At 49.9% G+C, this 12,846-nt stretch overlaps 1 protein-coding gene across 1 annotated transcript; it reads right to left on the bottom strand.

The window, feature by feature from the left end:
• Positions 1-6,499: 6,499 nt before the first annotated feature.
• Positions 6,500-10,967, bottom strand: C1qtnf12 (C1q and TNF related 12). The gene is made up of 8 exons (XM_052178426.1): positions 10,316-10,967; positions 8,373-8,489; positions 8,144-8,264; positions 7,900-8,051; positions 7,397-7,505; positions 7,155-7,245; positions 6,951-7,029; positions 6,500-6,709 (listed from the first exon to the last, which is right to left on the bottom strand). Exons 1-8 carry the CDS (start codon positions 10,472-10,474, stop codon positions 6,611-6,613), a joined length of 927 nt encoding a protein of 308 aa, XP_052034386.1. The 5' UTR covers positions 10,475-10,967; the 3' UTR covers positions 6,500-6,610.
• Positions 10,968-12,846: the final 1,879 nt, after the last annotated feature.

Raw genomic sequence — 12,846 nt, 5'->3', positions numbered from 1 at the left:
GTGCTGGCTGTTGCAAAACTGATGTTATCTCCTGAAAGAGCCAGTGAATCACTGCCCCAGAGCAAGGGGCTGTGCCCCAAATCCTCCCAAACAAAGACCCTTTGTTCCCAAACCCACTCATCCGGGCCCACATGAGCAACGGCCAGACACATAGGCAGACAGACGTGCCAATGGAAGCATCCAGCACAAGTAGAATCAAGGCTATTTTCCATACCTAAGTGATTTTCTCAGCCTACCTGCCTCGGCTCTCAGAACTAAGCATGGAAGATCTGGGTCTGACTGCAGTAGGCCCCAGCAACAGTCCAGGAAGGAGTAGAGTCATGAGGTATTAGAACCCATAGTAGCTTCAATTGGGAACCCGGGGTTGGACTGACCAAGCCCAGTCAGTGAGCAGTGCCCCCAAACTCACTACAGTCAGACATGATTTTTCAGCTGGCCTAAAGCCAGTGTTCTGAGGGCAACACATAGTCCATGGAACCTCCTCTTTCTAGGCCAGGAGCCCCTTTGGGCTGGGAAGCCTCTCTCCCTTGACCTCTTCACCCAATTTTTCCACCCAGGGAACCTCAGATACCAGGGATATACTCACAGTAAGCTAGTATGAGGCCCTGAGCAGAGCCACACATCCTATGCTGGAGTTCCTAGCTGACTTCAGCAGGACTAATGCTACTGGGTCTTTCCAGCACCAAGTTCCAGCACCAAGGACAAGAACTTTGTCCACTCCCGAGTTTGACCACTTGCTGTGGAGAGCTCCAATCAGCTGGACACCTGTCTCATAGTTCTTCCCTGGTCCAGAGCAGAGACCCCTGAAGACACAGATACCCTTTTCCCTCCACTACAACATGCACATTCCAGTGCCCCTGTAGGAATATACCAAGACATAACCACAGACTCTTGACATCACCTATACAGACATTAAAGTATACACAGATGTGTGAGAGGAGCACCTCAAAAGAGAGTACCCACAATGCCAAACTAGGCACACTCAGTTTTCTGCATAATAAGTAGTCTGGATCTGGGCCTAAGGATGATACACTGCTTCCAAACTCAGTGGGCCCAATAGAGGGCAAATAACCCGAGGGTCTTTAGAGCAGACCCAACCTAGTCAAGACTGCCTAGCTATATTCTAAGGCTCCATATATAGGCTGATATGAGCAGACCTCGTCCGGATGTTGAACTCCCAAAGGAGAGTACAAGGTGGGTATGTGTGGGGACTGGCACTGGCAAAGCCACATTAACACCTAAAATGTAGGTCTTGGAGGCTTAGCCTTGTTTATGACCAGGAGAAGCCCCTGACCCTGCCTACCTCTTCCAATTCCTAGCTTAAGATGTATCCTAAACGGACTCTCCAGCCATACTGGGCATGAAGACCATGTTCTTGTTTATGCTCAAGCCCAGGACATGGTAGCAAGGACACTAAGGGATTAGCTTCTGACTTAACACTACAGCACGGGCTGGAGAGATGGCTCAGCGGGTAAGAGCACTGACTGCTCTTCCAAAGGTCCTGAATTCAAATCCCAGCAACCACATGGTGGCTCACAACCATCCATAATGAGATCTGACCCCTTCTTCTGGGGCGTCTGAAGACAGCTACACTGTGCTTACATATAATAATAAATAAATCATAAAAAAACACTACAGCACACCGCCAAAACCTGGATGGGCATTGCTCCAAGGAGGGGCTCACCAGTCCTAACTAGGCTATGGCCTGAAACCAGACTCAAGAAGGGTTTTTCAGATCAAGTATTTCCGTGTTGGGTATGGCCTCCCAGGACAGTCAGGAGCTCTTGGCAGTGGTTATACCACACCTCCAAGCCCTAGCCTGGCAGGCAGAAGGGTCAGACTGAGGTTGTGGGAAGTCAGCCTAGCAAAGGGGTTAGCAAGGCCAGACAGTACCTCTGGCTGCTCTAAAACAAGGGCTTGGGATTAGGAGCCAAACCAAGGCTGTCCAGCACAGCACCAGCAATGCTTTCTCTGTCCCTAGCCAATTATCTAGATACTTTGGCCATTTCACAAAACCAGTTTCAAAATGGGAGAATGTAGAAGAAAATAACCTTTCCCTGGTGTCTCCCCACTCTTGGGACCCTCGAGCTACCTCCCACCTGAATATTAGCAGCTCAAGTCTGTCTGCTTTCCATAGGATGCCATGCACAGGCTGGGTGCATGGTCAGGCCCATAATTCCTCTGTTCCATACAGCCCCTGGCTGGGTAGATATGCTAGGTGTCTTCCATGAAGCTCTGGAATGTCAGAGCCTAGGACCATGTGAGAATTGAGAAAACCATGTGGTACAGCTGGGTAAAGCAAACAACAACCTGACAGCTGTGTCTTCTGGATAGGTTGCATGTGTTTTTCTGTATCTATTACCTGGACCCTCAGTAGAAGCCTTCCACTCCACCCTAGACACCACTCCCTTGCTCCTGGGCCCCCAGCCTCTAGGGCTCATGTGGAGACAGCACATTCCAAGGAAATTACAGCTAAGTGGCTAATGACCTCCGATTAGGGGCAGAAATGGGGAGGAAGAGCAGACAGACAGACGCAGGTGGAGTCAGGCGCCCAGACAAGGCCCACCCTGATCCTGGCCACCTGCCCAGGCATTGCTCTGCAGAGCTGGGCCCTGATCACTGTGTCTCCTCATCTCTCATCTCCTCATCTCCATCTGTCTCTTTGTGGAGTCCTGAGTCCCACTCTCTGAGTCTCCATTTGGGGGATTACAGTCCCTACAGCAGTCAGCAAGGCCAAAGAACAAAGCTGAGGCCCTATATGTGGCTCAGGAGAGTCTGGCTGGTGATGTCCTCCATTCTGGGCAGCTGGCTTCCAGCTTCAGCCTGATCTGCACAGAGTAATGCTACTACTAGTGGAGCTGAGGGATTACAGGCCTGGCTGTGCGGAGAAGCAGCCCCTGAAAACCCTACTAATATAATGGGGGGTGGTTATGGATCTGGAGGTATCGATATTCAAACCATATTTCTGTCCATCTTTCTAGTCCCTGCTCTGCCTTCTCATAGAACATTGACTCTTAGTTTCTCCCACCAATGGGCCCTGAAAAGTCACCCTGTGTATAAACTATTTCCCTGCTATAGTGTGGGTGGGGGCCCTGGTCCCCTGGGGGTGAGGATCCAGTGAGCCACAGCCCAAGAGCTGGGCCTCTAGAAGGAAGATCTGAGAGTTCCAGACCTTGGTCCAGCAGGTAGACTGCCCAAAAAGGGTGCTGAGAGCAGAAAGGGAAGAGGGTTCCCTGAGGGTGAATTTTTAAATCTGTCAGGACCTCAGTAATTGGCAAGTGGGAGGACAGTTACTCCTTCTTTGGGCCACATTCTATTTACTCAATAGTGACCTTGGTATGCTCGTACTAGGGTAAGGACCCTAGTAAGCTTTGCACCACCCCCCATCAAAGTAGCTGGCATTGAAGCTGCAGTCAAGTGAAACACAGATCTCTCCAGACAGCCTCAGCCTGACGCCACAGTGGGGGTTGGGAGTGGGGATCCTGAAGAAAGGTGGAGATGGGTCAGTGGCCAAGCTTACTACCACAAAGACAGGAGCCGTCCACCCCACCTCAGTGACCTGCCTCACTGCCCAGCAAGGGGGCCCTCCTATTATACCCTCAGGGAGGGTCAAGGTCTTGGGTGAGAGATAACAGCACACACCCTTTGGCTTCTTCCAGTTTCTACAGCCTCACCTTACGTGCTGCCCACAGGCCTATGAGCAGGCCTATGAGCAGACGCCTCTCCTCTGCTGTATATTTCCTTTTGGGAGAGCATTCCAGGGCAAGGGAGACTCTCCCTTGCTTAGTCTTGAAGACAGAATTCTGATGGCCTGCCATGGTTTTATCTTGAGAGAAGTCAGAAGCTGAAAACTTACTACTTGATACTATACTAGATAGATACTATACTAGAGATAGTATCTTGGAAGCTCAGCCAGCTGGGACATCCTGAAACTAATTTATATTCTTTGACCAGAGTTTACCAGAGCCAAAACAGTATAGGGCTAGAGGGGCCTCACATTAGTCACTGCTTCTACCTTGAAGACTGCAGTGGATGGGTTGCTAGGTCTACCCTGAGACCCTTTGATCTTTTAAGAGTGGTTGCCACTACCAGGAAAGGTGGAACAAAGGGAACTCCTGCCTCAGCCTGGGTAGGTTTTCCCTAGCCCAAATTTTGTCTTTCCACACTTAGGCAACAATGTGCCACAGTTGAGAGCACCAGCAGGCCCAAGAAGTGGGCAGCTTTGCACTGCTTATATACACCTGAGCTCCCTTCTGCTCCCCAGACAGACCCCCTCTTCATAGGATACAGGCCCCACAGGGCCCCTGTGATCATTAGTTTTTTGTTTGTTTGTTTGTTTGTTTGTTTTGACAAATTGACCCAGCTAGAATAATCTGAGGAGAGAAACTCAATTGAAAAAAAAAGCTTCCATAAGACTGGCCTGGCCTGGCCATGTGTGGTGGCACATGCCTTTAATCCCATCACTTGGGAGGCAGGAGCAGGCAGATCTCTGAGTTCTAGGACGGTCAGAGCTATATAGGCATCCTGCCCCAAAAAAGAAAAAAGAAAGGAAGGAAGGAAGGAAAGAGAGGAGAGAGAAAAAAAGGGAGGGAGGGAGAGGAGGAAGGGAAGAAAGGAGGGAGAAGGAGGGAGGGAGGGAGGGAGGGGAAGAAAGGAGGGAGGGAGGGACGGAGGGGAAGAAGAGAGAGGAGAGAGAGAGAGAGAGAGAGAGAGAGAGAGAGAGAGAGAGAGATGCAGGCTAAGCAAGCTGCAAGGAGCAAGTCAATCAGCAGCACTCCTCTGTGACTTTGGCTTTATTTCCTGCCTCTAGGTTTCTGCCTTTTATTTCCTGCCTCTAGGTTTCTGCCTTCAGTTGCAGCCCTGACCTCCCTTATTGTTGGAACGGGATCTGAGGATTATAAGCTGAAATAAACCATTTCCTCCCCAAGTTTCTTTTGATTATAGTGTTTTATCACAGCAATAGAAGCCCTAAGACAGAAATTGGTATTAGGAGTGGGATGCTATTGTGACAGGCCTGACCACAATGTGTTCTGGGAGGATTGTGAAAGGACTTTGGAACTTGGGGCTAGATAGCCCAGAGTTTAATGAGCTATCATGATAACTTACAAGATAATGCTGAGAGCAGTTCAGATGATGGAGGCCTGGTTTGTGAAGTTTCAGAGGGAAGTTTGAGTTTCCCTAAAAGATTATTATCAGGACTATTTGCTTTTTTTTGAATTAAAAATCTGTAGTTCTAGTCTGCTAGGGCTGAAGACTTGGCTGTTATTAATAAGTGACCACTAAATTTAAGTCTTTGATTACTGGGACAATTGATACAGGTGAGCTGGGGCTGAAGAATCAGTTGTGATTATGAAGAGACCACCATTACTGAGGGATAATCTTTTGGAAAGCATTTTCGTGGGATCAGCACACAGAAGCTGTGATCCAGAAGCAGCCAAGGCTGTACCTTATGCTAGCAGCTGAACTTGGTAACATGTAACAATTTCCCCAGGAGATACTGGTTTTGAAGGCATGAAGGGTCATAAAGAGCAGCAGAGTCCTGGCACTTTTCAGAGGTCTTTGATAAAGATTCGGTTGCAATAAAAGCTCCAGAACTGAAGGGGTCATGGAGAAAAGTTGAGGTTTGGAACATGTGGCTCCCTAAAGAGAGCCCAACTGCAGCAGAGAACCCAGCATTTTGGAGATGCCAGTATCATACGATGATCACCAAGGACAGCAACAGGTATGGGAGCCATCCCGAGCCTTTGAAACAAGCTGTGTGTACTATGGAGGGCAAAATTGAAGTGGAACTGCCAAGACCCTTTGGAGAAGGTTTTGAGTGGATCCCAGACATGAAGCACTGAACTTTTTATACTCTTGGACCGTGACTGTACCCTGGTTCTTTTCTCTTGAAATAATAAAGCATTTAATTGGGTAGTTTATTGTTATTTTGTTGATTTTATAGAAACTAAGTTATGAGGTTTTGGCTATTTTAGAAAAATTTTATACTTTAAAGGAGACTTTGATTTTTTTTTTTTTTTTGATTTGTTTTTTTGGAGACAGGGTTTCTCTGTGTAGCCCTGGCTGTCCCGGAACTCACTCTGTAGACCAGGCTGGCCTCGAACTCAGAAATCCGCCTGCCTCTGCCTCCCAGAGTGCTGGGATTACAGGCGTGTGCCACCACCGCCTGCTTTGTTTTATTTTTTTGAGACAGGGTTTCTGCTGGATGTCCTGGAACTCACTCTACAGATAATACTGTCCTCAAACTCAGACATCTGCCTGCCTCTGCCTCAGCAGGTAGAGAAGCTACCAGGAAGCTTTGCTCCCACCACTGGCTATAAGTCTATCTGGAGACCATGTGAGAGGACATTATTCTGGTCCCTCTTTGGGGCTACACTCTGCTCTGGGATCACATATGGATAATCTTTTGCTTGCTGTACATCTCCTGCTCATATCTTGGCCACCCAGTTGCCATTTCTACCAACACAATAACCAGATAGCACCCAAGAGTGATGAAGAAGTTTGGAGTTCTTTATTGCTATGAAAACTATGGAAAGGGGAATAGTCCTTTTCAGCTCCTCTAAGAAGCAAGGTGTTGGTTCCTCAATCCTCAGTCGTTTCTTCAGCTTCTCTATGTACCCAAAAGCATTCCGGAGAAGCTGGAACTGTTCTGGATGGTGAGGACTGCCCCAGAACTGTTGTCCACGAACACAGAGACATACTGTCCAGACTAAAGACATCATGGCGGGCATCATTAGAGGGTGTCCCCAATCTAGTAGCCTACCCACCCATAGGAATAGCATTTGGAGCCAATACTCCCCCAACAGTTGAAGCACTAGCTATACAGATCTAAAAGCATCTTGACCAGACAGCACCCTCCTAGGCACAAATGTTCAGAAGTCCGGAGCAACTACTTGCACTAGGCTGTAAGGCCCTCCCAGGCCAGAGAAGCCCACCCACCTGTTGCTTACCTGTAGATGCAGCAGCCCCTGAACCTGCACTGTGAAGACCCTGCTGTTGCTCTCCAGACCTGATACAGCCTCCAGGGACCTGGGCATAGCACCACAGGGCAACAGTTTTGAGGCCACTGGCCCATGGTGCTTAGACACCCCTTAAGGTGGCCACTTGTAATCTCAGGCCAAGGAGAGACCCCAGAGGATTGTGGTGGGACTCACGTATGACGATGACACAAAGACTCAATGCAGATGAGAACACGGACCATGTCCCGGGTACGTAACCGGCCTCTGCCCTGCAGTTCACTGTGGTCTATGGGTAGAGGGGCTTCAGGATACTGCCCAGAACATGTTCAAGTGTCTGAGGGTGATTGGCTCCGAGCAGAGTAGATGTCATCTCTGAGGGACCAACCCTCAAGGGATAACCTACCCACCATCCATACTGAATATATAGACTGGCTCACCGACATGCAGGCTAGCAGAAAACTGGAAGATGGCAGAGACTGGGGCTGTAAATCGGCCCAAGGACAGGCTCAGTCCAGATCCCCGCAGGAAGGCACCCTGGGCAGAAGGCTGTGGAAATCAGGAGATGACTGGCTGCATCCAAGGCCTGGATCCTCACCATGTACACTTTATCCAAGTGAGACACCTATATATCCCAACCCCAAACAGGTCTTTCCTGGGCCTCATTCTCTTTGTGGAAAGGACAGGGCTGACCTCTATGTCTACACCCATGTGGGCCTTAGAGCAAAGGCTCTAGGCTTCAGTGGGTGGATAGGACCCAAAAAGCTATCATAGGGGATGGCAATTCTAGGTCCCACTTTTGTCTTAGTACAAGGCGGAGCTCCTAACTTTAACAAAGGCTGGCTCTCACCCTCTACAATAGTATCTCTACTCCTGTATCCTGTCCTCTTATTATATAATCCCCAAATATGTAAATATTATTTTGACTTGTGTCCCCACTCACAGCCTGGAATCCTTGCAGTTCCACCAGAGTCTTCTTGTCCACTACCACAGGGCCTTTCAAACGGCAGTGGAAGGCCTCAACCACCAGCCGCTGGCTGGGTTCCTGGGGTAACAATGTGTCTGGTAGTCCTGAGAATCGAAGTTCTGTGGCTTCTGTGGAAGAGGGTCACTTTGGGTCAGGTCCCTTCTATCCTTGTAAGAGCTTCCCAGGCTTCTGAGAGAGGCTGGGTACAGGGCAATCTTACCTTTCAGCATCTCCTGAAATTCCTGCATCAAGGCCTCTGGGGTAACTTCTACACCAGGGGAGCCAGGGGGACCAGGAGGGCCAGGGGGTCCTGGGGGCCCTGGGAGACCTGAGAGGCCTCTCTAGAAGAGGTAAAAGAAAGTGAATCTGAGTAGAAGTCCCCCCACCCCAACCCCTTTCTCTATGTTGAGAACCTGAAAGGGCTGGTCTCACATAGCTCAAGTCCTTACCGACTTCTTGTCCCGGCCACGACACCGTTTTCTAGAGGCCCCATCATCTGGCCGGCGGACAAAGTTCAACCATGTCATGTGGGCATCTGAGAGCTCAGGTCCAGAGGCTTCAGGTGGCTGAAAAGCCAGAGATGCAAGGCTAGTGTATTGACCACCAGGCCCCTAATACACCACCCCACAGGTATCTGTGAACTTCAAGTTAGTGGGGGATTCAGACACATAGGAAGATGTCACTGGAATAACTCGGGTCATGGCCCAAAGGGACTCTCCAAATGAACCTAGATGTCCCCATGAGTGTGAGTGTTGGAGGTGAGAGGAGGGAACAGGAAAGGTGAGGTCTGGGCCTCTGTGAAAGCAAGAACCTGAAACTAAAGCACCTTGGGCCTTTGTGAAAATGATCATGACCCCTCTTGGCCCTGCTCCCATGAAGAAGGGCATAATGAACTCAAATTGGGCAAGCCTGGTGTGTCTCTAATGAGAGGTTAGCCTTAAGTGAGATAAGGTAGCTACAGACACATGGATATGGCTGGGAAGAGTATGTCTGGTAAGGGCCAAGCCTGTCTGTGGGGACAACTAGGATGTGGAGATCTGTATGTCAGGCCAGCAGTGTGTGGAATGGATAGGAGTGTAGTAGCCACTAGCCTAGTTGTGACAGGCTAGTTGTCTCAAGATATTCCTGACTTCATTGACCAGAGTAAGCCAAGGATTCTGGCATAGCACAAGGTCAGTCCTGAGTAAAACCAAGGTGGCTACTGGAGATCCAAATCAGAAATAAAGATGTTCTCTTCCAGACAGGTTAGTAGGCTAGAAAGGACTTGCAAACACTGCTTCCCCCTCTGGTCCCACCCAGGGACAGATGCAAGGACATATGCATGCACCACAATTCTCTATCAGGTATCTGTCTGACCCCTGGAGAACATCATCAGACACTGCTGAGCCAAGGGCAAAGGCTGCAAGGAGATGTAGAAGCCCCACCCCAGCACAAAGAGCAGGGACACCTGGAGAGTGAGTTCCCAGAGGCTCCACCCCAACAAGATCTTCTCAAACTGTTTCCTGTCCTTACCTTTGGAAAGATGACCAGAGCAGGGCTGAAAAAAACTGCCTCCACGCAACTGGGTGGACACAACCTCCCTTTCTATCTCTAAGGAGGGTGACTCAGGACCCAACACCTGCAGGAACTACTACTGTGAGCGGTCATAATCTCCCTTCTTCCTGCCCTGGAACCAGCCCACAACTTCTGCTCCCCCAGCTCTGCTCACTCTGCCTATCAGGAAAATGGGGCCTCAGGCTTGAGGTGGTTTGATGTAGGGTGAGAGGCAGCCAAGCTGGCCAACACAGAGACACCCTAGGAAAGAGATGCAAGGATCAGATACAGAGCCAGGAAGATCCTGTTTGGGTAAGAGCTGTTTCCCTTCCTGTCTTGGGGGCCAATAGGATGGTAGTAGTAGGGACTCTCAAGAGAACTCTAAGAACCGGGTACTTTGCATGCAAGATGCCACAGCAGATGAGACTACCACAAGACCCCTGGAAAGCACAGGGGACAGGCTAGTCAGGCTATCCTATTTAGGAGTTATGATGCATAAGGTGACCCATTCATTTACCAGGATGCCTGAAGTGAAGTCCTTTTCCACCCTCACCTGAGACAGCAATTCTACCTAATGACATCAGACTGCTGAAAAGCACACTGAGGCTTCAAAGAGTTAACTGTTGCCCCACCAGAGTCCCCTCTTCTTTTCAGACCCACCAGACATGGCAGAGGGAGGCTCCCCCACAGGTCAGGCCCTGTCCTAGTGGGGGCAAACTCTAAGCCAAGACCAGTGATCAAAGCCTCATGCAGTGCAACCTGGAAATAGGATAGCAGAGCTGTCGAGGTCGGGAGACAGTCTGAGCTTTGACGCTGTGCCGAGAGCAGCACACCTCCATGCTTCCCGGCCTCTGCATACCTTGATGGAGCCTCGGAATCCCTCATGGTTGGATGTGGTAATATTGGGGGAATCCACACGCACAAATAGCTGCCGAGGCTTCTTGAGTTCCTGCCGTGCTCCGACTCCTGCAGTCTGTAGCCAGAGGAGGGCTGCAGCGGCCCAGCCCCAGGCCCACATAGCTCAGTCTCCGCAAGCAGAGGCTTAGGGATAAGAGCCCCGGCCAGTGTTCTCCTGGGGACGGCAGCAGGCATTCAGAGCCCCTGCGCGGGGGCGAGGCCCAGGGACGAGCCCAGCAGTCGCTGGTGCATGTCTGCAGGAGGAGCCAGAACTCTTCCTCTTTGCCGACCTATCCTCCTGTTCAGTGCCCTTGCCGGCAACCGTGCCACCAAAAGAGACCTCCTTCCTTCCTAGGCCTCTCAGGCTTCAAGGGGAGGACTCACACGGGGAACTTGCACTGCTTGGAAGGCGGGGCAAGGTGGGGCGGGGCAAGGTGGGACCCCTATGACTAGTGATTCCATCACCCCTTTCTAAGGAGTTGGGAGGAGCTGGGCTCCCTGGCCCGCATCTCCCTGGCCCAGTCTCTGGTCTCCTCTCAGCAGGATATCTATTTAGTTAAGCCGGCTGTGGGCATGGGGACTGTCAACTCTTTTACACACCTCCAGGGAAGTGAATCCAAGTGATTCCTTCACTTTAGGAAGCTCTGTACAAATCTCCCAGACTTTCCCCCCACCCCACCCCCACCCCGACCTATCTTATTCAGGCCCAGAAGCAGCCCTACCCTAAACCACAACAAAGGGCCCCGGGGAGGGGGGTGGGGGAGGAAGTAGGACATTACCTGGTTGCTTAGCTCTCCCAGTTAGCAATCCTCCCCTACTTTTACAAGGGGCCTACCAGGCTGACCTCTGCGAAAAGGCACAGCATGGAGAGGCTGGTGATCTATCTTGACTCTTCAACAGATATAGGGCCAACTTCTACAGTCTGTTGCTCCACTGTCAGTCCCCTAGGGTCTTCTAAGACACTTCACAGGCCCAGGCTACACTGCAAGGGGGAACTGGTCCTTGTACATCTCTGACCAATACAATTTCCCCTTCCAGTACTCCTGAATGATAGTGTCAGGTCCCCAGAGAAAGGTCCTTCTGAATCACCTTGCAAGTTGGTTAGCTAAGGACAAGCCAAGCCAATGAGTACCTTGGGCTCAGTGATTATGACGTAGTGGCCCTTGAGACTGGCTCAAGATTCCCAATAGCCAGATGACCTCCAACAGGTAAAAGCTGTGACTAAGAACAGTCAGGTGTGGTTCCAACAGCTCTATAAAGAAACTGGAGCTGCAGCTGGGTGGTGGTGGCGCACGCCTGTAATGCCAGAACTCTGGGAGGCAGAGGCAGGCGGATCTCTGAGTTCGAGGCCAGCCTGGTCTACAGAGTGAGTTCCAGGACAGCCAAGGCTATACAGAGAAACCCTGTCTCGAAAAAAAAAAAAAAACAAATCCAAAAAACCAAAAAAAAAAAAGAAAAGAAAAGAAAAGAAAAGCTGCATCCCCAACACACTGGTTGGTCCCCAACACACTGGTTGGTCCCAGTAGGTATGGGTCCTGGTAAACAGAACAGAATGTTCTAGAATAGATGGGATGGAGCGATGGCTCAGTGGTTAAAAGCACTGACGGCTCTTCTGAAGGTCCTGAGTTCAAATCCCACAACAACATGGTGGCTCACAACCATCCATAATGAAATCTGATGCCCTCCTCTGGTGTGTCTGAAAACAGCTACAGTACTTAGATATAACAATAAACAAATCTTTTTTTTAAAAAAAAAAAGAGGGCTGGAGAGATGGCTCAGTGGTTAAGAGCACTGACTGTTCTTCTGAAGGTCCTGAGTTCAAATTCCAGCAACCACATGATGGTTCACAACCGTCCATTAGATCTGACTCCTTCTTCTGGAGTGTCTGAAGACTGCTACAGTATACTTACACATAATAAATAAATAAATCTCTAAAAAAAAAAGAGAGAGAGAGGATGTTCTAGAATAGAGCCCCCTCTCAATTCTCACTCCAAAAAGAATGAAAGGTGATCAAGCAAGCAATCACAGCTCCAGGCCACACCAAATCAGAGAAGCCTAACAAATAACGCAGGGATAGGTGAGAATGTAAGGGAAGTACCATGTGTTGTGTGTGTACACATGTGTGCGCGCGCGCGCGCGCGCGCGCGCGCGCGCGTGTGTGTGTGTGTGTGTGTGTGTGTGTGTGTGTTATATATGCCAAGAAAGCCTCTATGAGCCAAGTTCAAAGTTCAGGGTTTGGGAGGGCAAGTGCCTTAGCCCAGAGACCTCCTCTTCAAAGCTGCAGCACCCTGTTCTTCTGGTCCACTTATTTCTTGGTGGCCTAGCCTTTCTTAGTGTTCTGATAGTGGGATTCCACAGCTCTGTTTTCCAGGCAGTTTATAAATAGGTAGTCTAGACTTGCCTTGTCACAGAGATACCACAGTGTGGAACTCATTTTGCGCCTAGGGATGAACTTGAGTTTCCAGTTTCCCAGCTTCAACAACTCCCTGACAC

This window comes from Apodemus sylvaticus, chromosome 3 (genome assembly GCF_947179515.1).
Source record: "Apodemus sylvaticus chromosome 3, mApoSyl1.1, whole genome shotgun sequence".
In the NCBI taxonomy this organism is placed as follows: Eukaryota; Metazoa; Chordata; class Mammalia; order Rodentia; family Muridae; genus Apodemus; species Apodemus sylvaticus.
Note: the sequence above shows the minus strand (reverse complement) of the source record. Positions and strands in the feature narration are given on the sequence as shown.